The 26438-nt window shown below is 40.0% G+C and overlaps 1 protein-coding gene across 18 annotated transcripts in view; it reads left to right on the top strand.

The window, feature by feature from the left end:
- SIPA1L1 (signal induced proliferation associated 1 like 1) overlaps nucleotides 1–26438 on the top strand; it is a 502483-nt gene that overhangs the window by 385842 nt on the left and 90203 nt on the right. For all 18 annotated transcript variants that reach the window (XM_060418233.1, XM_060418234.1, XM_060418236.1 and 15 more), the window contains 3 exons: nucleotides 397–527; nucleotides 6011–6199; nucleotides 20289–20463. In XM_060418233.1, the coding sequence (XP_060274216.1) occupies nucleotides 397–527; nucleotides 6011–6199; nucleotides 20289–20463 (495 nt within the window). The remainder of the gene's footprint in view (nucleotides 1–396; nucleotides 528–6010; nucleotides 6200–20288; nucleotides 20464–26438) is intronic.

Here is a 26438-nt window from a genome sequence, read left to right on the forward strand (position 1 = left end):
CAAACTTTGTTCTCAGTAGGTTTGGGGGGGGGGGGTGGTGGGTTGGTTGATGTGGTTTTTAGTTGATGCAGTTTTTATAAAAGCTAGGAAGCCCTGATACAGTATAGCCTGTTTATAGGGCAATAACACAAATTTCTTTTTTAAAGTAAAGTAGTGAGTCGCAGAGTAGTAAAAAAAAAACTCAGCAGGCCACCTCTGTTGTCTGACCACCTCCGAGACTAAACCTACATTGATTGCTGTCTTTACTTTTATAATTCAGTGAAGGATATTAATTTTTGTTAAATATGTTTATATTTTGTTGATATAATTTCTGAGTGATATAAATAGTAAGCAGCATATGACATTTTTTAGTGTGCTGTAAATATTCTAATTTTGTTTTGTCTTATTGTATCTAAGAACACTGGAACTATTTTGGGGCTGATGAGAATCTTGGTCCAGTGGCTGTGAGCATTCGAAGGGAAAAACCAGAAGAAACGAAAGAAAATGGATCTCCCTACAACTATCGAATAATTTTTAGAACTAGTGAGGTAAGTCACACATGAGAAAGACTTGAGGCTTAATTTAAGTGAGAAAAAAATAGAGTCGTAGCAGTAACAAAGCAATTAAATTGAATAGCACATGGTTACCAGTGTCTGTAGAATAAACAAAGAGCCCTTTCATCCATTCCGATGGTGACGGGGGTGGACATCATGATTAGATCTGGACCCTTTCTTCCCATCTAGCTTTGGGTAGATGCAATAAATGAATGGGAATTTTGATTCACAGAAAGATATGTTCATTAAGTGTGACCCAAGGAAATTGGAGTCCTCAGAATCCCAAATTGGATATTACATATCCTGCTTGGGCAGCCGGAAGGCAGCGAGCCAGCTTGAGGAGCCAGAGGGGGTCAACTAAAACTTAACTCACATTTTCAGACTATTATTGAGGAAGTTTCTTGACCCAGGAAAAAGGAAAGGGACTCTTCTTGGATTTTTTTTCTTTGCCATCTTGGACCTATTCACAGAGGCTTAAAATAAAGATTTTTGAACTAGAGGCTGTCTAGTTGTGGGTAAAATGGGTCCTTGGAGTTTTTTTATGGAACTAAGTACACATGATATGTGAGTTTCTGTTTTAAAGTGAAATTCAGGTAAAAAAGAGAAAGTGATAGAAAGTGAAAGTGAAGTTGCGCAGTCGTGTCCGACTCTTTGCGACCCCATGGACTGTAGCCTACCAGGCTCCTCCGTCCATGGGATTTTCCAGGCAAGAATACTGGAGTGGGTTGCCATTTCCTTCTCCAAGAGATCTTCCTGACCCAGGGATTGAACCTGGGTCTCCTGCATTGTAGGCAGACGCTTTACCGCCTGAGTCACCAGAGAAGTCTAAAAGGAAACAGCCAACAAAGCATTAAAAAAAAACTCTGGTGGCAAAGATGGTGAAGAATCTGCCTGCAATGCAGGTTCGATCCCTGGGCCGCAAAGATCCCCTGGAGAAGGGAATGGCTACCCACTCCAGTATTCTTGCCTGGAGAATCTTGTAGACAGATGAGCCTGGCAGGCTATAGTCCATGGCATCCCAAAGAGTGGGATGTGACTAAGCAACCAAATACATATACGTAGCATTCAAATATTTATATATAATATATATGTATATTTATTTTCAAAAGTAAAATAAAAGCAAGCATTAGAGTTTGTCATGTAGAGACTGTTAAAGCTCTGCCTGATTTCCAGATTCAAAAAATGACCTCATGACTATCAGGGACTATGACGGATATTTTTGTTTTCTTTCTAAACATATGTATAGTTATGCCAGCTATCAATTTATTGCCTCTCTGAGCCAAATCACTTTAGGATTGTTGTCATGCATTGATGCCTAATACCCCCTTGAGGTAGGTGGAAAATAATGGTTTTGAAACTAGTTTAAATAGGACATTTGGCTTCATTTCCCCCATTGAATACAAGATAGGTTGTAGGGGTTGGCTTCACTTAGTAATTGCTTCTCAGCTTCAGCTCTTGGGAAATTAAAAATAGGATTTTTAAAGGCATGGCTTTAATATCTAACGTGTTATGTTGAGTGGCCCGAGAGGAATGAAGAACGCACATACTCTAGGGTCCTTTTTCTCCAAGCCAAAGCTGATCATTAAGCAGGGTCAGGTCTTTCTTTTGTTGAACAGGAAAAGCACGGGGAACACAGTATGTTTTTGAAGTTGGATGTAGGTTGCTGTTCCTCAGACCCCACCAGCTTCTTGAGAGCCGCTTACCTCCTCCCACCTGTTTCTGTCCTTCTGTGCTTAACCTTTTCCCCACCTCCTAAGGCCGCTCTGATTTGAGTCGTCCTCATCCTTTTGCTTTTCTGTATTTTTTGTTTCATTTCAGTTCCTCCTTGCCCCATCCTGTCATTCTTCATGCTGGAGGTTGAGGCTTTCCAAGGTGGCCCTTTCTTGCTTGCTTGCTCAGATCCTGTCTCTGCTGTCCACGATCGTCGCTTCCCGCTTGCCTTGCCTGCATGCCGTGGCTGGTCACGGCCTCTCTCTCCAGGTCAACCGCTGACCCACGTGAACGTGGTTCCTCTGCGGAGGTTGGGGAGCCACGCTCGCCTACATCTCTTTTCTTGCCTCTCCGTGCCTCAGCCTCAAATGCTCCACCTACACCTCCTCCTGTAATTACAGTTAAATCACACTTAAGAATTCCCTGGTCCTTTTCCTACCAACCCATTGGATGGGCCCCGGGGCCACTTCCTTACCCTTTGATTGAAATATCCAAGTCAGATGTTTATGGTTCATTAACACCTGCTCTCGTGTTCAAATTAATGTTTAACCGATGACAACCCTTTTGTTAGAGTCGTTCCGGCCAGAGACTTGGAGGTCCTGTTCGACTTCTCTCTCCCACCCCCCACCTCCCCCCCAGAGCTGGTCTCACCACAAAACTGGGTGACTCTGTCTTCAGAATGTGTCCAGAATTGAGCCGCTCCTCCCAGCCCACTGCTTCTGCCTGGGCCCAGACCCCCACCGTCTCCTCTTCTTCCTGCATCTTCCTTCAGGTCTGCATCCTCTCAAGCCCAGCAGGGATCCTTTAGAAATGTAGTACAGATCTGTGATTCCTCAGTTCAGAATCCTTCTAGGGTTTTCCAGCTTCCAGGAAAAAGCCCTTCTTCTCCCTCGCCGGGGAGTCCAGGCACATCTGTCTCTGACCTTGACCTCGCTTCGTCTTTTCCAGCCGCAGTGGCCTCCTTTCTTCTGAGCAACGTGAGGACAGCCCTGCTTCGGGGCGCCGATGGCCCCTATTCCTCTGTAATCCATGTTCTCCCCCAGGTGTCCTTGTGGGCATCGCTCTTTTCCCTCTGGCCTTTATTGTTAAGCCACAGGGGCCTTCTCGGCCAGTAGATCTAAAATTTCTACTGTCTCATATCCCACGTCCAGGCTTTATTTATGTATTCATTTTTTCCAGGAACACCACTGTCTCACACATTGTACTTAACGTATTGTATTCATTTTGTGTCTTCCCCCTGCTTGAATATAAGCTCAGGGATGTTGAGGACTCCGAGTTGTTGATGGTGGTGGTGGTTTAGTTGCTAAGTCATGTCCACCTCTTGTGATCCTATGGACTGTAGCCCGCCAGGCTCTCTGTCCATGGGATTTATGACTACACACCCAACAACTAAAATAGTCCTCTGCCACGTCATACCTTTCTTCCTCCCTCATGTTTATTTAATTCATTACCACTGTCTTAGTGTCATTTATTTTCTTTCCGATAGAAGTAATCCTTAAGTGTGGTTTAATGTGGACGTGGGATATCTTTATGAGGCTTTTCAAAGAAATAAACTAATGAAAGTCCTTTGATAGAAATATCTGTAGATGTCGGTCCTGATCCAGTCAGAGCTCTTGCACTTTGTAGGATGGACAGTTGACTGACTATTTAATAAAGCAGGACTTAATTCTTATGCCTTGGTAGGGGTTTCTCGTGCTATTAATTTCCCTTCAAGCAAAAAGAAAGCGGTCTCCAAAGTGACATTCCAGTTGCTTCATGAATGGCGTCAAGATAACAGAAATACAAACAGATATTTTTCATTTTAATAGAAACAATCATTGCACAGTATAAAGAAACCAAAAAAAGGACTTGACACGTATTTGTAAGTGTGGCTGTTTGTTTATGAACAAAGTCTCTGGCGTGAGTGCTTTTAAGCATAGGTGCACAGGCGTATAGGAGGATTCTCTGCTTGTTTCTGGAAGTCATTAGCAAAACATACCGGTAACACTGGTGGTTCAGGTATAAAAATGAGTCATTCTTTTTCTCATCTGCTCAGACTTTTCTTGAGGTGGCCTGCTATTTTCCTGCTTCCTTAGCATTCCTGGTCTGGGGCTCTCTCAGTTGGAAATCCGGCCAGCCTTTGTAACTTCCTGACCCTCAACAGGCATTATCTCATGAAAGTAGGAGCACAGGAGTTATGCAGCTACTTCTCATGATGTAAGAAATGAAACAAAAATCATTTCTGTCAAGTTAGATATTAAGTCACAGAAAAGGATTTTTTTTTTTACCCAAGTGTTATTTGCAAACGGACTATAAATGAAAGAAAAGATACTAATCAAATGAATAGACTACAAATAACCTCAAGCACCTTCTTCTTGTCTTGAGAGTCAGAGGTTGGTGAACTTGGCTTTCCCTACACTCATCTCTCTTTTCCTTCAGTTGGTACCTGGTACAGGTTTTACTTCCCTGGTGATTCTTCCTTTGGTTTCCATTTTCCCTGGTAATTCTCTGTCACACCTTCTTGCCTGTTACTTGAACAGTACAGCTTCTTTGTATTCTCTGCCTGTAGTTTCTTCCTTGGGCAGTGGCAACTGAATTTTCTTACGTCATCATCCCCATGCAAACAGTGTCTGAGATGGCCTGTAGGTTCTGGGTGAGATGATCACCCCTCGAGGTACACTCTGCTGGGGACTCTGGCCCACCCACAGCCCTCTCCTGCTCACTTAGATCCCGCTTAGCTACACTGGTCTCTCTTTCCTGCTCATACCCTGCGGTTTCTCATCTCCACACCTTTGCTCTCTGACACTGTCTTTTTGTACAGTTTTTCCTTGAAGACCCCTTTTTAGTGCTACACTTTTCCATGAGGGCCTTTCCTAATGCCCTGAGCCGTAGCAGTCCTTTTTCTGCTTTTGTTATAGAATCTGACTTTGTTAGGTTTCTCTTAGTACATATATCCTCCTGGATGGATATTTCTTACCTCTCACCCTCTTTTCACACCACACTTGGTCTTCGACATTTGCTCCTTTTGCAGTATAATGCCTTATAACCTACATGCTTAGTGGAAACTCATTCAACTTAATGGTTTTGTCTTTAAGTCACCATAGAGTGTTTAAATTGTACTGTCAACTTTGCCACATGAAAATTCTTGAACATGAAAGCTACTTTGCTTCAACAGATCATCATTGCTTAAGGAAATGTCTTTGCTTATGTTTATATTTTATAATAATAGCAGAGTTCTTAAGACAGAGGGGGAAAGCACAAGTCAGGTTAAATGCTATAGACAGTGGCTGCTGTACTAAGTATAATCATTGTCCTATCATAGCAGCATTTGGGGTTAGGAATAGTTTAAGCTGGTCAACAGTGCATTATGAAATTTAAAACTCTTCCCCTGCCCTTGCCTCTTACAGTTCAAAAAGGTATAACATCCAAATTGTAAGCATTTAGTCTTCAGATAGTCTCTGGGATATCTCTTTAATTTCCTGGTATTTGTGTAAGTGACATTGTATAGCTATATGGAGACCTTGGTCTTACTGAGCTCTTCAAGGAAACGTGTACTCTTTGGTGTTTAAGGACATGTCCTCAGAAAGCTTGATGATGAGTTCCATTGGACTTGCCTGGGTCTTCTTGAAAGTACTGGGCTCGTTTTTCATACATAAAGTATCTTACATCACTCCCCTCATCCTTTCTCCCTCACTGGCTCAGCTGATCAACTGCACCTCCAGCTCCCTAAGGGGGACCTCACACTGGTTGTGTTTACTCATCTCCCTGGACATGTGTCTCTCTTTCAGCTCATGACACTGAGAGGGTCAGTGCTGGAGGATGCCATTCCCTCAACGGCAAAGCACTCAACGGCGCGGGGGCTGCCGCTGAAGGAGGTGCTGGAGCACGTGATCCCTGAGCTCAACGTTCAGTGCCTGCGGTTGGCTTTCAACACCCCCAAAGTCACAGAACAGCTCATGAAGCTGGATGAGCAGGGGGTAAGTGTGGCCTCCAGGGGAGGACATTGCTGCTGCTCAGGCTGCCCACTAAGCTTCCAGAGTCAGACCTGAGGAGTTCTTTTTTGACAGGGAAAACTGATACCATTTATTATGAAGGCTCTTCTCTTTGCAGTTACTCGTTTTCTTTTTTCTTAACTCACTGAACATTTCTATCTGATGAAATTCTCTATGTCAGGATTGACTGATATGGTACTTAAACAATGTTCAACTCTTTTGGCATTAATGAAATGAATTTTTCAGATACTCCAGGAATAAGTAAGAGCAATAACAGTAGCTGATACTAATGAACATATTCACCAGGCTCTGTTTTAAGTACCTTAATATATTATCCCAACTGATGTCCCAGTCCCAGGAGAATGGTACCATTTTTATCCCCACTTTAAGGATGAGGAATCTGAGACACAGACAGGTTAAGTAATAAGTCCAGGATCACACAGTTAATAAGTTCAAAGCATGTACTGGGAACCACTATACCATACTGTTCTTAAAAGCTTTAATTTTTAGTCTGTTAGTACCACCAGAGATGTATTTTCATTGAGATTTTTAATTATAAAATCAGAATTTTAAAAACCTGGATCCTAATATGTAACAAAATGAAAATACTCCAGATTTTCTCACCTCCATACTTCCTAACCCTTAATGTGAGGTCATTGATCCAGATACAAGTGAAAGATAGGATAATTCATACAGAGGGGACAGAAGAGTAGAGAACACAGAACTGGAATCCGCTAACTGGAGAGTGTATCCACATTCTAGCTGGAATCATTTGAGCATATGGGCTAGTTTTGTTAGACGTTGTATTTATATACTCTTATTTTAACTCTTTCTTTGAATATTTTAGCCATAATGTGTCTTGACTGAGTGGTAATTCCACTGCAATTTTTTTTTAAAGAGTCTTCCAAAAGTAAAATTAGTCCAGTTATTGAATTCCATTCTATGAACAAATTTTGATAGAATTTTCTTAATTAGGCAAAAATTTGAATTTTATTAAAATGAATTATAGTGCAGAGTAACTGTTGAAAGGTATGATTCAGTCTTTTAACTCAGCCGACAGGAATATACTATTAGATATTAGATGTAACTTTTCTAATCATTGCTCCTTTTGTTCATTCCTCTTAAGCACAGCTAATGTCTATTCCATATGTATATTTCAAGTAGACTGTGACTATCCATATTTATAACATGTAAATTTGAGCACTTTGAATGCTTGGGGCTTCCTGGTGTCTCAGATAGTAAAGAGTCTGCCTGTAATGTAGGAGACCCGGGTTCAGTTTGTTGGTCAGGAAGATCCTCTGGAGAAGGGAATGGCTACCCACTCTAGTACACTTGCCTGGAAAATTCCATGGATAGAGGAGCCTGGCAGGCTGTAGTCCATGGAGTCACAAAGAGATGGACACAACTGAGTGACTAACACTTTCAGAAGACTACTGATACATAAATTTAACTATTTTGGGTGCTGTGTTCCAGTAAATATTTTGAGCATTTATTCTAACAAAGGAAGAGTAGAAAAATGACGATTAGATTCAGTTTTACAGGTTCAAGGGAAACAACATTCAGACATTGAAAATACAAGGGATGAGATTTTGGGGCTTCCCGGTGGTGCTAATGGTAAAGAACCTGGCTGCAAATGCAGGAGACACAAAAGGCACAGGTTCAAGCCTCTGGATTCGGAAGATCCCCTGGAAGAGGGCATTGCAACCCACTCCAGTAGGTGGGGTTCTCTTGCCTAGAGAATCCCATGGACAGAGGAGCCTGGTGGGCTACAGTCCATGGGGTCAGAAAGAGTCACATATGACTAAAGCTACTTAGCATGCACACCATCAGTATAATCATATGCTGAACATTCTAATTTCAACATACTAAACAGATTATTTTGTGTAAAGGATGAATTTTTTTCCTTTTCACCCTAGGTTTTACTTTAACTAAAAAATGATTGCCCCAAGTATAGATATTTTATGGGATCCCTGGCACGTTTCATGCCTCTCTTAGTCTTTACAAAATATTAGACCACAGGTAGTGCTGCTCTGTGATAAAGGCTTTATGGTTCCATCCACAGGACTTCCCTGATAGCTCAGTTGGTAAAGAATCTACCTGTAATGCAGGAGACCCCGGTTCGGTTCCTGGGTCAGAAAGAGCCACTGGAGAAGAGATAGGCTACCCACTCCAGTATTCGTGGGCTTCCCTTGTGGCTCAGCTGGTAAAGAACCCATCTGCAGTGTGGGAGACCTGGGTTTGGTCCCTGGTTTGGGAAGATCCCCTGAAGAAGGGAAAGGCTACCCACTAGAGTATTCTGGCCTAGAGAATTCCATGAACTATCTAGTCCGTGGGGTCACAAAGAGTCGGACACAACTGAGCAGCTTTCACTTCCACAAAGAAAGATGAAAGCACTATAATGAATTTAGCTTAAAGGAACATTTATTTAATTCATAAAACTGCCCATTATTCTGAAATGCTGGGCTTCTTATTTTTGTTGTTCAGTCACTAATAAGTCATTCCGACTTTTTGCCACCCCATGAACTGCAGCATGCCAGGCTTCCCTGTCCTTCACTGTCTCCCAGTTTGCTCAAACTCATGTCCATTAAGTCAGTGATGCCATCCAGCCATCTCATCCTCTGTCGACCCCTTCTCCTCCTGCCCTCATCTTGGGGGATATTAAACTGTTTATCCCTTCCTTCATAAATTATTGATGATCATATATATTAAATGTTTTCTATAATGCTTTCTCAGTGAAACTACAGTTTGGCAGTCTAGATAAGTCTCCCCAATTTTATTTTGGAAATTTTACTAGGCAGTAGAATCTGGAAGTTTAAAACCTGCTATTCTGTGTGAGCAGCACTGTATCTGAACTAAGGGATACCACTACTTGGCCTCTCTTTCTGTTTATGTATTCATAGCATTTAAAGCCCAGGATTATACTGATAAAAGACACAGGACACACATACTTAGGGGCTTAGTCTGGGGAGTTGTATTTTTGGTAAGGAAATTTTATTAATGCCTTGGAATCCTTTTGAGAAATTGATTATTCTGGTGACTTTACAGATAACAGATTTTGAAAAAGGAATGCTTCTAGGTGCTTATAATGTATTTGAATCACTGCAAAATATTGTTAGTTTCCATTTGTGTCATCATTTTTTGAAATTTCATGCTTTGTACATCCTTAAATTTAAAGAGATTCATAGTTTGAATTGTGTGTTTGTTGCTCAGTCGTGTCCATCTCTTTGCGACCCCATGGACTGTAGCCGATGACTGAAGCAACTTAGCACAAAAAAAACTGAACTCACTGAAAGGAGCCTCTACATCTCCCTTTAAATTTTATTTAAATAATTCCTTTAAAATCTTTTCTACTTTAACAGCTCACATAATTATTCTCAGATAAAGAAAACATTATTTGCTTGCTATCCTGTGGCATTTTACCTTTCAGATCTTTGTTACTTTTTTTTTTCATTTACCATTTTTAAAAGCTGAAGTGAACAAAAGAACAGATGTAAGTTATATCTATATGATATAAAAGATAGCATTTCACAAAAATACAAAAATTTGTTTCTCATTTGACTAGACTCTGATATTTATGTGGGAACTGAAGTAAACATTGTGATTCCCAAGTTTTAGGAAATGATCATGTGCTTTGTGGCTAACCCGTGCTTTCACATTCAGCTTCCTCACAACTTCCTGGGCTTTTCACTGTTGATTGATGTCCATTTCTGTTATCATCTAAAGGGCAATCAAAAGATGAAATAACTCGCCAATGGTTGCACATTGTCATGAATTTAGAACAGCTTGTGACTTAGCAAATTTGAATTAACTCAGGATTTAGTTTTCCCATCATGGTCCTGGATCTTCACTTATGAGATAATTTGAAAGCATCTCTTATGATGGAGACACTTTAGATAAGTATGTATATTTACTTATTACACTGTTCTAAGCTCTTTACCAGCATCATCTGCTTTAACCCTCACGGCACCCCTGTATGGCAGGTTCCAGTTACTGGCCTTTTACACTTGAGAGGAGTGAGGCTTCAGAGGCAGTACTGTTTTGCCTTAGGAGTCCTGAATGCTGGATATGCATTTGCAGGGTACTCACTTTGGCTTGTAAGATTTATAAGTTTTCTTCTCTGGCTCAGATGGTAAAGAATCTGCCTGCAAAGTAGGAGACCTGGGTTCGATCCCTGGATCAGAAAGATTCCCTGGAGAGGGGAATGGCAATCAACCCCAGTATGCTTGCCTGAAGAATTCCATGAACCGAGGACCCTGGCAAGCTATAGTCCATGGTGTTACAGAGTCAGACATGACTGAGCTACTAACACTTCCACTATTCCTTTTTGCACATATCAAATTATTTTGATCTTCCAAACTACACTGTGAAGTATTAAGAATTTCATTATATATTGCCAACTTTTTAATACTACGGGTAATTCAGTTACTTTTAGATTTGCCGTATTAATGCTGTTTTTCTTCATCGGTCATTAAAAAACACCTTTATCTCACCTACTCCGTGCAACGGAGTGAAAAGATCATTCTGCCAGCAGTGAAAGTGACAGTGAAAGTGAAAAGAAAGTGAAAGATCATTATTCCAGGCCCTGTTTCAAGGATATCACACGTGCAGAGCACTTAATGCAATGCCAGGCGCGTGGTGAACACTGGATGATGATAAAATAATCACTCGTTAGTAGCCGTTTACATCGGAGAAGGCAATGGCACCCCACTCCAGTACTCTTGCCTGGAAAATCCCATGGACGGAGGAGCCTGGTGGGCTGCAGTCCATGGGGTCGCTAAGAGTCGGACACGACTGAGCGAATTCACTTTGACTTTTCACTTTCATGCATTGGAGAAGGCAATGGCAACCCACTCTAGTGTTCCTGCCTGGAGAATCCCAGGGACAGGGAAGCCTGGTGGGCTGCGTCTGTGGGGTCACACAGAGTCAGACACGACTAAAGTGTCTTAGCAGCAGCAGCAGCAGCAGCCATTTACATGCTTTATCTCATTTCATCTTTATAAGCATCTTGCTGTTATAGATAGTATAATATCTCATGCTTACTTTTATAAGTAAAAAGCATAACTTTTCAAATCCAGTAAATGTTCAGTAACCACTCTTTGCAGATTTTTATTAATAAATACTGTATGCTAGTAAGACGCAGTCTTTACCTATGAAGGAAACAGAGTCATAAATTGCTATAATAAAAGGTGGGTTTAATATAATGAGTATAATAACAGAACTGTTAACAAACAAGCCAGTGGGGCCGAGTCACGATTAATCAGATGGGTCAGGATGAAATGGACCTTTCATCGGTCCAGAAAATAAGCGATGTGGTGGTCTAGACTCAGAACAATGAGAACAAAGCACAGCAGGATAGGAACTTGGTTTGTGGGTATGGGACAGCGAGCAATCCCGCTGAGCAGGAGTGTCAGGCAGTTATAAAAATAGATATTTTTTTATTGAGCAGTGACTAAGCCAGGAACTGTGAAGCAATTTACATGAATTATTTTAATTAATCCTTAGAATCCTTTGATATATATGCTATTATTCTTGCTTTGCTGACAAGAGTACTGAGGCACAAAGAGGGTGAAGGACCCCCCCCCCCCAGATCACAGTTAGGATACATTTCAGACTCCAGCGTCTGCTTTCTTACCCAATACACTCTGCACCCCATCTTCCCATTCTCTCCCCTTGAGTAGGAGAAGAAACTGGAAATATGGCTCCAGGTTTTATTGCTACCGGCTGCAGAGCCTAATATTAAGTATAACATGCAAAAACCAAGATCAGAATAGAACTTAAAAATAAAGTAAAATTGCTAGTCTGTAGTAGAGAAAATTGGAAGACCTGTTTTCATTAGGAAATGTCAAGTTTCATGTACATAGTAGTGGTTTTATCTAAACCAATATCTCCACTGTTTTTCTAGATACTTATTGAAAATACAAAGAAATGAAAACATTTATTGGATTCTCTGTTCTTTAAAATGTTGCCCTTCAAATTATTGAAGTTAAAGGGGTAAAATAATCATATCTAATTAGGTCTGCAATATACATCTCAAGAATAGATATAAGGAAAAAAAGCAATCTTTATTTGATAATGAATAGTGCTGTTCTTTTGGTTTAGGGAATAAATGAAATTCTTTGCTGACTTAGCCTGTTCATTGCCCTGGTGCATTATTTTATTGATGATAAATGAGTTTGACCAGCCACTTCTCTCTTTGATTCAGGCATCTGGAGTTAAAGAATGAGCCGTAGGGAAAACAACATTGTCTATGAATGAAGCTTTGGCAAAACAACAAACACTCCTGGAATTTTGATCTTCTTCTAGGTTACGATATCAGTTAATGCCTGTGTAAAGTTCAGAAGGCCACCAGATTGGTTCCATATGTACATTATCAGGAAGAAATATACGTGACAGTCATCAGATCAGGGAAAGAAGCCCGTGGCATTGGTCTCTTTCTCTTGTCTGCACACAAGTAGTGATTACTCTGCATGGGTTCATCCATGCTGTTTGCCTGGCTGTGGCTGATAGGTGGGTGACTGAATGGAGTCGTTGCTAGAGGTAAGGTCTATGATTAATATGACTGAAAGCAGTAGTGTTTGGAAGACGTTTGGCTTAGTAGGACTGTAGTTTATAGTGAAGGAACTCAGCATGGCTAAGACCTGCAGTATGGACTCTGGTTCACAGTCCAAAAAGACTGAGGAACTGATTAGATATTTCAGTCTTCTTGATTTTAAACTGAATTGTGCTTTAAATTCAGCTTTAAAATAAAAAGCTAGTTTTGCTATTAATAATACCTTCACATGAGCCAAAAATCAAAGTGTTTACATTGAAGGATCCCATTTCTACCCTGTTCCTGTCTCTCAGCTCTCTTCTCCCCTCTGTTTCCACTTTTATTAGTTTCTTATGTATTCTGATGTTTCTTTATACAGATACACCAAAAATGCATATGTAGTCTTATTTCCCTTTTTCTTAAACAAAATATAGCATGCTATACGCATTTCCATTTTCACTTAGTAATATATTTTGAAGATCTTTCCATGTCAGTACACAGGAAGTTTTCCCATTGTTTTTATGGCTGCATAATATTCTGTTTAGTTGCTGTACCAAAGTTTATCTAATCAGTTTCTCTATTAATAGACATTTAGATGGATTCCAGTCTTACTGTTACAAACAGTGCTGCAATGAAGAGCCTATTCCTATATAACCGAAATTCATCTTAATATCAAATCAATACAAGTACATAAATCATCAAATTTAATAGCAGTATGAAGCTTTCTATTTTTGTGAGAACTTTTACAAAACATATTATTATAGAATATTTATATAGAATGTGTTTATTGAATATTTCCTTTATATGTGTATAGAATATAAAATGTGTGTCTAGAATATTTCCTTTACATTATGTCAAAGATAAAAATAGAATCTGTGCACATGTATATAAATAATTTTGACAGCATTTCAGACAGATTTAAAAAAAAAACGATTTTCCTTCCCAGTATCCATATGTCATTTTTTTAAAGCAGTTTGATTTTTGTTAGTAAACTCCGATGAGGATAAAGTTTCTAATTAGCATGTTTTTCACTCCCAACACTGAATTTTTCTAATCTCTTTGTCATTCTTTTGGAGGACAGTACAGTGATAAATCTTTAGAAAGTAGTTAAAACAGTTATCATGTTTATGAAGAACAAACCAAAGTAAATGCTGTCGATATGAATCGTGAGGATTTAAAGAATGAATAAGGTCTTCATATCTAATGGCAGAATAACTTGCCTCAGATAAGTCTACCCGCTAAGAATAATCAGTGCTTTTAATAAATAGGTTTAGACTTTTGCTTCTAGAAGCATGGAATAGATGCATTTGCTAAGTACAACTACTGTATATGAAGCAAATGTGAATCTGAAAGGTGGAAAAAAAGGAAGCAGACTGGCTGGGGATCTTGGGATGAGGAAAGCCGTAATGGCCACAAACAATATAAACTGAAATAAGAGGAACTTCTTCCACTGGATTAGAAAACAAAGTACACCTATAAAACCCCTGCAGCGTACATCACAGTTGATTAAAGACTTAAAGGTAAAGACAAAGATGTATACAGCCACCGTTGCTATTCAACATAGTGCTAGAAGGTCTAGTCAGTACAATAAGGCGAGAAGAGGAAGGCATGTGGATAGAGGGAAGGAAAACGCGAACGTGTACCTATGCCAGGTACCGTGATAGTCTGTGTACAAAACCCCAGGAAATCTACCGAGACGTGTTAGAACTGCAGGCTGTGTCCAGCATGGTTGTGTGATTCAGCATCAACTCACAAACATCAGTTGGATCTCTTTTGATGAACATGGGGAAATGGAAAATAAAATACAGTACCATTTATCATCCTTCAATAAAAAATGAAATAGAGAAACCAAAAACAGCCCCACACAAATCTATCCAACTGATTTTTGACAAAGGTATAAAAATATTCAGTGGAAGAAAGGCAGGCTTTTCAAACAAAGGTGCTGAAACAATTACATAGACAAAATAATGAACTTAACCTCACACACTATACAGAAATTTATTTAAATGAATCATAGGTTGAAATGTAGAACTTTAAAAATCTGTGACAAAAACATAGAAGAAAATCTGTGACCTAAGGTTAGTGAAGCGTTCTTAGAAACAATATCAAAATCTTGGTTTAGAAAAGAAATAATTGAGAAATTTGCATTCATCAAAATTAAATCATTCCGCAGCAGTTTTTTTCTTGGGGCATTTGCTGATTTGTAAGAGGCTTGGGGCTAAAGTGTGGCCAAAGTACACATTAAAAGTTAGGTGGCTACTGTTTAGAGTTTTCATTGATTTCATGGGACCTGCAGAAATAAAAAACAGAGGTCAAGGATCACTGCAGAACTTGGATTTGCTTTTTTAAAAATCAAATTGAAATTCTAGAACTGGAGGGGGGAAAAAGAAAACCCCGGAAGTTAAAAATTGCAGCAAATGTTTTACAGAGCACATTAGACACAACAGAAGAGAAAGATGATGAATTGAAGTTACCAGAAAATGTTTAATTGAATAATGTAGATAAGAAAACATGAGAAATACAGGAAAGTGCCTGAAAGACATGTGGGCCACAGTGAATACATATGTGTAATGGAATTCCCAGAAAAGAGGAAGAGAAATTAAAGCAGTATTTCAAGACATAATCAATGTCTGAAGAAATACCCCTAGAGAAGTTTCCAAAACTGATGAAACACACACAAAACGGAGTCAAGGAACTCTGCCTAAGGTACGCAGGGTAGACACAAAGAAAGTCAGATATAGGTCCATTGTAGTAAAAATTGCTGAAATTAAATGAAAAAGAGAACAATCTAAAAATAGCCAGAGGAAAAAGTACATTCAAAGAACGATTAAGACAATTGGATTAAAATTAACCATTTCCTGAGCTGTAAAACATAAAAGGTAGAAGCCACATTTCTAGAATGCTGAAAAATCTTTAAAAATGTAGACGGACAAATTTACAGTGGGAAAAAAATGGAACAGTGATCGTCTGAGGCAGTGATTGTCAGAGGCAGTGATTGTCAGTTGATACAGGCATATACAGCAAATGGGAACCAGGGGGCTTGGGGTAAAAGAAATGTTCTGTATTTTGACTGAGTGTGGGTTTGTTAGAAATCATTAAACCGTATGCCTCAAACAGATGCAGTTTACTGTCCAGAAATTATATGACTTGAAAATGGAGGCAGATTTCTATTTCCAGCCAAGATTAAAAGAGAAGAACTAGATTTACTTTCCCATCTGAAACAATTTTTACAAACTAGGCAAACCAATGAAACAGTGGTTTTTATGATGTTGGAGTCAGGCAACAAAGGACAATGGGAACCAAATGAACAGTAAAAATCACACCAGCTTTCAGCCTGAGTTCCCAGGCTGCTCAGCCAGGAGGGGCCACCCAGTCGAAGCCCAGAGGTCTCCCTGAGTGAAGACTGAGATGTGAGTCCAGGGAGATAAGGATTTGCTGAGCTGGATACTGGTGCTTTACTCACCCAGTCATGTCCGACACTTTGTGACCCCATAGACTGTAGCCTGCCAGGCCCCTCTGTCCATGGGGATTCTCCAGGCAAGAATACTGGAGTGGGTTGCCATGCCCTCCTCCAGGGGATCTTCCCGACCCAGGGATCAAACCCAGGTCTCCCACATTGCAGACAGTTTCTTTACCATCTGAGCCACCAGAGTAAATGTGAGTATTTGAGGAAAGTATTTGCAGCCAGGGTAGGAACCACCCTAAGACTGAGTGAGGCAAATCCTCAGACCTCTGCGTGGCTGAGAACAGTGTCTGCTCTCAGCAGGCAGCCTGGAAAAACCTCATAGTTCCCATGGCATTGGGTAAAATCTTAGAATGACTTTCCCTCAATAATGGGACAGGATTATCCTCAAATTAAACAGTACTCTGATAAGACCTGTGAGTTTAAAAGGAAAAACTGAAAGGATCAGATTATTTCCAATTAACTGCCCCGGAGCAAAGCTCAAGCACCCCTCAAGGGTTCCTGACCCACACTTTGAGCACTGCTAGATGATGAGACAGTTCACAGGGAAAGTTTTAAATCCCCCTATTAAAGCAGACAATTTAAAAAGGTCTTGTAAGAAAGGAAGACATGGGGGGTTTTCTCACGATCTGTGCCACCCCCAGTGCTGCCTTCTGGGTGTGACGTCAGGAAGAAGAGGTGAAAGTTCAGAACTTCTTAAGAGGTCTCTGAGAACTTGGTAATTCAAACCTGTTTCTATTGATGGAGGGCCCTGACTATATCATGCATATTCCCAGGAACTCTGGGCTGTATAAGCCAGATTTTGCTGTACCTGCTTCTATGATTCTGTGTTGAAGTGCCTGTTTTATGAGAAGACAGCAACCCTGAATACTGCTGCTCCCAGCTGTGGGAGTCCATATCACTTTTGGTGGCTGTTGAAAGACACTTTCATCTCAAACAGAGCCTTAGTCCTGTTGGATTGACCATAATCGCTTTTTACAATACAAATACTTCCCTCAGTGCTCCGTGTAAACAGTTGCTATGGAGTTCATATGCAAGCATGGAGCTGCAGAGCATGACTCCATGAACACCCGAAAGCAAAATCCTAAACAGTTGGATAAACCCAGCCTGTTTCCAGGATGGCTTCTGGCATCATCATAACCATGCTAATCGTTGCAGGAAAGTATTATCTATTCATAGATGTGCTTGTGTCTCAAAAAAATCCTGTTTTATATAATATCATAACAATTCAAGCCCTCCCCAAACCATAGCTCTAACTCCATTTCCAGTTGCTATTTGTCTTGAAATGTTCCTTATTATACTTATATAACTCCTCCTTTACAACTAGTCATGTTCTGGGCAGGGAACAAGGTTGCTAACTAAGGATTCCCGGAACCTGAGTTCAGAGAATGACACCCACCTTGATTCCATTGCAGCAGAAACCAAGGGTACAGTCACAGTGTCACCTTCAAGGATGGAGCACTGACCTTCGGCACCATTTCAAATTGGAGGAAATTTGACATTCTACCAAATTTCCAAATCCTTCTAAAGGAGCTTTCCTTTGACAACAAGCAAATATTGGTCTGTTCTGTCTGCGGGTGGAGTCACCGGAATATGAGAAACCCGCCTAAAGAAGGCAGCACACTGTCTCATTGTGCTTGCCTTCTGCTCCTGCAGTGGTTTGGGGGAAGTTTCCTTGCTTATCTTCTCTCCAAAGAGAGCTCTTTTGTATATATAAATAAGTGAGTCCTTTTGAATGTTTCGCAGTGAAATCCTAGACCTTTATCTAAGAAGTTTAAAAAGCCACCCACAAATCCAGGGTCACTGAGATGCTTTCTACTGAACAAGTTTTACATTGTTGCATGGGAAGGCTGATCTGGGAGGCACAGAGCCAAATAGCAAATAACTCCAAGCTCCTTCCTTTCTCCAGATTGCTTCCTTTCTTTGGTAGCTCTCCCTGCAGGGAGAGAGTAAGAAGCTGGCTGTGTTAAGGACTTCTTTTGTAGCAGACATAGAGCCTACGCTACTGTTGAGACTTAATAGGATACTCAGCTTAATTGGAAAGCCAAGATGAAGGCTCCACCTGTGGGAGTTCCCTTCTATTAGTCACATTCAGACCTTTGAAGGAGCCCAACTACCAGTGGCATGTGGCAGGTTTTACTCTTTTCTTCTTCTTCTTTTTTTAATTGCATGTGGCATACCAAAAAAATGAACTAAATCCTAAAAGTGTTTCTGTTAATAATTAAAATGAAGCAGCAATAATGCAAGGTTGTATGCTATTTTTTTAAAATTCCAACATCAGTAGACACAGTTACTTGAAGGTTTCAGATCTGGAACTTTGCCCTGCGCTCACTGGAGTAGGCAGAGGAGAGTCAATTCTGCACAATTACAGAACTCCTAAGCAGCTCTCATGTCCACGGGTCATGTAAAACTTCCGAACCTTCCTTGTCAACTAGTTAGTGAGGAGAGGCTAAAGCAAGCAGGAGTTCCCTGATAACGTTTTCTAGTTAACTACCATTCTGAACCATTTGATTTGGAAAGTTGAAAAGAATTGTTTAGGTTTACAGTCCTCTGTAAAACAGTAGGAGCAGATACGTTTCCGCATTCAGAAAGATCCAGCTTTAGAAGCAAGTTCCACTTAGAGCAAGATCCACTTAGAGCAAGTTCCAGTGGAATCTGGGGCAGCACCCCACCATCAAACACGTTAATATTTCCAAAGATACGAATATTCACAGGAAGGAGTAAGTTAAACAGCATTCATTGTCAGCTCATAGGAAGTTTTGCTGCCAAATATGTTTGCTTAAGTTTGGTTTATACCTTTCAACTTTGGAATTGCAAATAAGGCGCTGTGGACGTATGTTGGAGTGACAGAAATTCAGCAAAACAAGCCTGATTGAATCCTGGTTATATTAAGTAGAGCCGAATCACAGGATTGACAGTTCATGATCTTGTGTGTCTCTTACTGTTCCCTTTTCTGAACTTCTCTTTGTCTTTTGGTCATATGGGGTAATATTTGCAGGCTTTTGTGAGGAAAGCTAATGTAATTTAGTCACTAAACAGTGATTGGCAGATAGTGGCTGTTCAGTAAGTGTTAGCTATTAAAATTTTGCCTCTTCCCCCTTTCCTTTTATGAGATAAAAATTTATTGATAACAGTAGTCGCAGTGCTAGTCTGTAAATAGGCTTCACGAATATGGATTACCCTGATTTCACTGGAGAATTAAATGTCTAAATTTTAATATAAAAATTCATTTCTTAAATGACTAATACAATTTTAAAATTTGTTTATAGGATGACTAAACGTTTCAATGATGAATACATGTTTTGATTAATGTTATATTGAAATTTCTTGAATGCTTTGTTTTCGTTGTGATTTGCCGTATGAGGGCCCCTTTTAAAATTTCTATCTAGAGACTCATCGTTTAGAAAAATAACTTGAAAAGTACAGTGTTGATGATGCTCATAGCTGTCGCAGAGGTAATAACCAAGGTTTATAACTTAGTGTATTTGGAAAAATGGCCTTGGGAGATAAGTCTTTTCCAATTTTACCTCCCCAAATGTTAAAAGAACTTTAATGGGCTTTTAGTGCAAAACAGTTTAAAGTATATTTTTGTAAAAGAAAGAAACCCACAGACAAAGAAAATAAACTTGGTTGTTTATTTGCCATAGTTTGTTTGGTAAACTTATGGTGACCAAAGAGGAACGTATACACAGGGCCATATAAAATAGATGACCAAGGAGGACCTACTGTATAGCACAGTGTACCCAGTGCTTTGTAATAACCTACAGGGGAAAGGAACCTAAAAAAGAACGTGTGTGCATGTGTGTGTGTAATTGAATCACTTTGCTACACACGTGAAACTAACACAGTGTTGTAAAACAAGGTTTTTTTTTTCCAAAGGCATCTTTTGTAAAATAGACCTTTACTATTAAATTCATAAGGCCTCCTTTTTTAAAAAAGGGGAAGAACAAAAGCAGAAGGGTTTCAAGAGAAGAAAGAGGTTAGCTACTTGATGGGCATATGGCCTACAGGACTTACTAGCATTTAAGTGGGCAGAGTGGATCTGCCTATATTTATATGCATTGTATCACCTGCCTTCACAGCTGAACTATCAGCAGAAAGTAGGCATCATGTACTGCAAAGCTGGACAGAGCACGGAAGAAGAGATGTACAACAATGAATCAGCCGGCCCAGCCTTTGAGGAATTCCTCCAGCTGTTGGGAGAACGCGTTCGGCTCAAAGGATTTGAGAAGTATCGCGCGCAGCTTGACACCAAAAGTAAGAAATACTTATACCCTCCTACCAGGCTTATTGTCCTCCTGCTGTGTTGATGTTCGCCTGCTAAGTTACCCGTAAAACAACACTGCCACTAACTGTAGAATACTGCTGGTGATGGGGGAGAGGAAGCCAGTCTCGGACGATTGGCTTTAAGACAATTGAAGACCATAATCAAAGAATTTAGGATTGGAATGTAAAAACAAGTAGTGTTATCAGAAGTGTGAAAGATAGGAAGCAATGGATGGAGATGATGCAGAATTCCTCCTGGATAGTGTTACATAAGCTTCACTGTATTTAGCTGAACGTTAGAGTGACTAAAAACTCCTTCAACTTAACAACCATCTGATCCTAAGCCCCAGAAGTCTTGACTTTCATTAACGCATTTCATAATCCTTGTCCATATCTGTGTAGTCAGCCATTGTAGGGTTTTCTTAATCACTTTTATATTTTACTGTCTTGAGATGTTTTTGTTTATTTTCTGTTTTTACTGTTGATAGTCTAACTTAATCTCCAAGCAAACAGGCTTCTTAGCTTTGGTATTAGTTTGGCTCATAAAATGTGTTGATTAAAATCACACTAGTGCAGCAGTCTGTTTATCGGCAGCTCATGAATATAGAGGTTTGTCCATTCCGTTTTCCCAGGTGGTTAATAAAAGAGTTAGGTTCTCAAATATCTAGAGTATGTTGACTTCTGCTGTGTGTCTGTGTGGAAGCAAATTTTAAATTTTATCTCAATATCCATCCATAGACACCTGTGACCTGTTTTTCTTTGAGAAGGTCTTTGGATTAGCACATCTGTATTGCAGTCTATAGTAATCACTCTGATTTTCTGTACAGGAAATTAAATAAGGAGTCAAGTCATGAAAACAGAAAAGCATTCATAAACTCCACTGCAGGGAAGAATTTCCTGTTGCCATGGTTTTGCTGTTGCCAACTTGGAAACGACATGCAAGAGAGCCTATGAAAAACCATAAATAGCCTAGACTCTTAAATATTATTTTAACGTTCCATACTCTGCTTGCGACTGCAGAAAATATTAAATCTCAATATGCCCTTAAATTCTATCAAGATATTCTGACATTTACTCTGTAATTCATTCACATTGTCCCAGTTTGTTGTGTTATGTAAATTATAATTACCACAGAGAGCTATTAAAAGGGTCTGGGAAGAAAATGTAATAAGAGCCTTGATTCTGTCAATGAATGGTCAGAATCGGAGTTGGTAAGATTATTTATCATTTCCTGGTCCTTCACTATCTCCTGGATTTTGCTCAAACTCATGTCCATTGAGTCCGTTTATTATTTGTGTATTTACACGTTCCTAGCCATCTCTCTTTCTCTTTGGAGAAGGCAATGGCACCCCACTCCAGGACTCTTGCCTGGAAAATCCCATGGGCGGAGGAGCCTGGTGGGCTGCAGTCCATGGGGTTGCGAAGAGTCAGACACGACTAAGCGACTTCACTTTCACTTTTCACTTTCATGCATTGGAGAAGGTAATGGCAACCCACTCCAGTGTTTTTGCCTGGAGAATCCCAGGGACGGGGAGCCTGGTGGGCTGCCATCTATGGGGTTGCACAGAGTCAGACACGACTGAAGCTACTTAGCAGCAGCCATCTCTTGATGAAAGGACAATATGAGAAATGTAGGTAGCAGGGCCATTCCTAAGCAATGTGGCATCATGTAAGGGAGTGGAATAAGCAAAATGAGCACCTTGCACATTTTGCCCCAATAACTGCAAAGACCTTGATTAGTAAACTGCCTCTAGTGACACATTTTACAGTTACGCAATACATTAGTCAAGGGCAGGTTCCTTTTCACTGAGCTACTCTCCTTTATTGCCCCCGGTAACCTTCTGAGGCATAGCTCCTGAAAAGGAGGGTTCCCAGGTTCCTTTTCTGTCCTTTCAGAGGCTCATTTCCTAAAGTCATTGAAAAGTAGGAAAGTGTTTCCACTCTAAAGCTTGAAGAAGACGGTATGCATGTTTATCTCTTACTCCCAGCTGAGAAGGACTATTGACATCATAACTGAAGGGAGTATTAAACAATAATAGACCAAAAGACATAGGGATCAACCAGCCCCTGCACACCCCAGCAGCCTTCTGCTGGCCATGACACTCCCAGAGATGAGACTCTGGTGTGCTGTGAGATGATCTCGCCACACCTTACCTGATCTTGAATTGTGCTAAACTCTTTCAGTATAATGCTTAAAAAGAGAAAATGCTTTCCAGAACGTGTGTTCCTAAAGGATCTCTCCCTCTCTATGTGACAGTGTAGTTGCCACTTGGATCTGTAGATTTGTAGTCTTAATCAAATTCAAACATTGTTTGCCAAGCTCATTTTATTTTTCTGCACCTCATCTTCTGAATCTCCAATTATATATATATTAAGTCACTTACTAGTTGTGATTTAATTTTTTTTCTATACACAGTATTTTTATATTTATTCTCTTATTTATAATTTCTAGTGTTCTTTGTTTCTTCCTGTGCATCTAAGTTATCATCTCAAGTTATTTTAATATTTCCCCCTCCCCTGCCCCCGTGCTTATATTTGGAAAATTTCTGTTAATGTTTTTAAGTTCACTGTGTTTTCTTTTCTTCCCGTGTTTCTTAATCTGCTATTAGTCAATCTAGTGAAATTTTTATTTCAGATATTATGATTTTCAAGTCTAGAAGTTGCATTTAGGCTTTCTCTCTCTTTTTTTTTTTTTTTTTTCTTTTCTCTGCCCCCTCTCCCCCCCTTTTTTTTTGGAGTAATCTTATATTTTCCATATTCTTTTCATTAGGTTCATGTCCTTTAAAGCCTTGAATGTATTTATAATAGCTGTTTCAAACTATTTGCATGCTAGTTCCATCATCTCTGTCATTTGGGGTTTCCTTTTAACAGATTTTCTCATGCTTTTGAGTTACATTTTATTTCTTCATATGTCTGGTTATTTTTGATTGGATACTGGATATTGTGAACGTTTCATCACTGAGGATCTGGATTTTGTCCTTTTCTTTAAATAGTGTTGTTTTATTTTGGTAGGCAATTAAGTTAGTTACAGAACAGTTTGATCTTTATTTGTTCTTACGATTTTTTAAAGCATGCTGCTGCTGCTAAGTCGCTTCAGTCGTGTCCGATTCTGTGCAACCCCATGGCTCCTCCAGGCCATGGGATTTTCCAGGCAAGAGTACTGGAGTGGGGTGCCATTGCCTTCTCCGTTTTTAAAGCATAGTTTAAAAAAAAAAGAGTAGTTGTTGTTGTTCAGTCACTAAGTTGTGTCTGACTCTTGGCAACACACCAGGCTTCCTGGTCCTTCCCTGTCTCCTGGAGTTTGCTCAAACTCATGTTCACTGAGTAAGATGTGCCCTCCAACCATCTCATCCTCTACCACCCCTTCTGCTTTGGTCATCATCTTTCGCAGCATCAGGGTCTCTTCCAGCCAGTCAGCTCTTCACATCAGGTATGAGGTGAATATTCGGGCTCTTTAGTTCCTCTTCACTCTCTGCCATTAGGGTGGTATTATGTGCATATCTGAGATTGTTGATATTTCTCCCAGCAGTCTTGACTCCAGTTCGTGAGTAGTCTATACTCTCTGGCTAATTTACTGCTCCTACTAAGGCATGACTTCTCTTGCACCTGAATACCAGCATATTCAGCGAAGTATCTCTGCTATGGCTGGTCAGAACTTCAATGTCTTCCAGCCCTGTGTGAACTGTGAGAATTGTTTGGCTGACAATTCTCTGGTAATTATTTCCCCAATAGTTTCTCTTTCCTTTCTTTTTTTGAAATTGAGGTATAATTGACATACAACATTATATTAGCTTCGGGTGTACAACATAATGGCTCCGTGTTTTTGTATATTCCAAAATGGTCATCATAATAAGTTTAGTTATGTATCACCATACCTGGTGGGCTGCAGTCCATGGGGTCGCGAAGAGTCGGACACAACTGAGTGACTTCACTTTCACTTTTCACTTTCATGCATTGGAGAAGGAAATGGCAACCCGCTCCAGTGTTCTTGCCTGGAGAATCCCAGGGACAGGGGAGCTTGGTGGGCTGCCATCTATGGGGTCACACAGAGTCAGACACGACTGAAGTGACTTAGCAGTAGCAGCGGTTTTTTTTTTCTTGTGATGAAAACTTTAAGATCTACTCTCTTAGCAACTTTCAACTATTCTGTATAGTGTTATTTACTATAGCCACCATGGTGTACCATGATGCACCCTGATGTTTTTTCTTTCCCTGGCTTTTGGAACCCCACGCTATGCCTGTGCAGCTTAATATTCAGCCCAAGACTCAAGGGAACCCCTGTGCAGATTTCTGGGTGTCTTTCACTGTGTCTTTTCCTCCTCTTCAGTATTGTGCCCAGCAGATATCAGCCACACCTCAGCCTTCCAGACCTCCAGCATGTTTTGGCTTCTCTCTTCAAATCCCTACTCTGTGTGATTGTTTTGAAAGTACCTTCCGGTAGAAAGCTGGGTAGGATCATAAGGCTCATCTCCTTTGATACTTCTTCCTCCAGGATCACTATCCAGTGCTGCCTATTGTAAGATGTCTTGAGGGGAAAAGAATTGTTTCAGATATTTTGTTTATTTTTCTGTTTATTTACAATAGGAGAGCAGGTCCTGTACCAAGTGCCAAAGTCCTAGATAGTTTCTATATGTCATCTCATTTAATCTCCGCAAACTCTGCTAGATGCCAGTCATCCCCATTTTACAGACGAGGCGTCTTTGGATTAACTAGGGTGCCCGAGGTTAAGTATTAAGGGGGGAGGTCATATCCTGGTGTTATGGTTAGTGATGTATTCAGAGAAAGCATAAAAGTCGAAATAAGGACAGTGAAGCCCAGAGCTGTGCTTTGTGGCTGTGTCATCCCCTCTCTTGAGCCCTTGGGCTAAAATTACTCCAACAATCTAAAGAGATAGCTCCACTTGTCACGTATTCAGATTTTAGTGTTTTGGTAAAAAGAAAGAGAGGCTCAAGGAAAGGAAGGTTTGGTGAAACTGTTGAACCATTTCTTCTTATTCGCAATTTTCTGTACGAAGTCGCAATTTCCCGTTTCATAAATAAGGCCTTCCAGCAAGCAAGCTACATTTGTGTCAGGGGTTGGAACAGTTCTGCAGTGAAAAATCTTTCCAGAGTGAATTTTTTTCTCCTTTTTTGTTTCCTTATTTGGATGGCATAACCTCTAGATAATTGCCATCCCCTCCCACTACAGTAAGTACAAAAACAAGCTTCCCACCAAGCAGTTTATTTGAAAGCTGGAGACCACCCTCATTTTCAGTTGTGTATGTGGACTATTATTTGGGAAATTATTTCCTGAATAAGGTGCGTTTGTCAAGTCAGCATGCAGGAGACTTAGAAACTCTTGAAAAGCATTCCTTCAGAGCTCCGCCTTCATTCATTTGCCACAATTTTAGTGAATGCATGTTGCCTCCCCCATTTTTCAGCAATGTTATAATGATCACTGAGTTTCAGGGTCTTAGAATAGATTTAAGACTTTTCATAAAGAAAATAAATCCTGTATTTCTGATATTTAACCTTTGATAAATAAAAGAATAAAACTGGCATTATTTAAATGCTTTGCACATTTAAAGGACCGTTTGGAGTTGTAGAGACTGATGAATGAAGAAAAGTTTTTTTCCCTCCTTAACTTTGAGCTGTGTTATAGTATCAAGTTTTTCTCTTGAGTGTTACTGAGATGCAGTTGGCCAAGAAATTGAAATATGCAAAAGGCCCTGTTTAAGGCAGCTATACTTTTTATCTCAACTGCAGAAAATTCTAAACTCCAATCAGCATGTTTCTTAGGCATCTTTTATGGGATACTATTTTCAGTCCTCACAACAGTGAGAATATTGAGGGGCAGAGAAGTAAAGTGACTTGTCTGTGGTTATTTAGCAAATGATGCTGGAGGTGGGGCAGAGAAGTAAATTGACTTGTCTGTGGTTATTTAGCAAATGATGCTGGAGGTGTTGGAATTCAGATCGTCTTACTTCC

Source organism: Ovis aries, chromosome 7, assembly GCF_016772045.2.
Source record: "Ovis aries strain OAR_USU_Benz2616 breed Rambouillet chromosome 7, ARS-UI_Ramb_v3.0, whole genome shotgun sequence".
Taxonomy (NCBI): domain Eukaryota; kingdom Metazoa; phylum Chordata; class Mammalia; order Artiodactyla; family Bovidae; genus Ovis; species Ovis aries.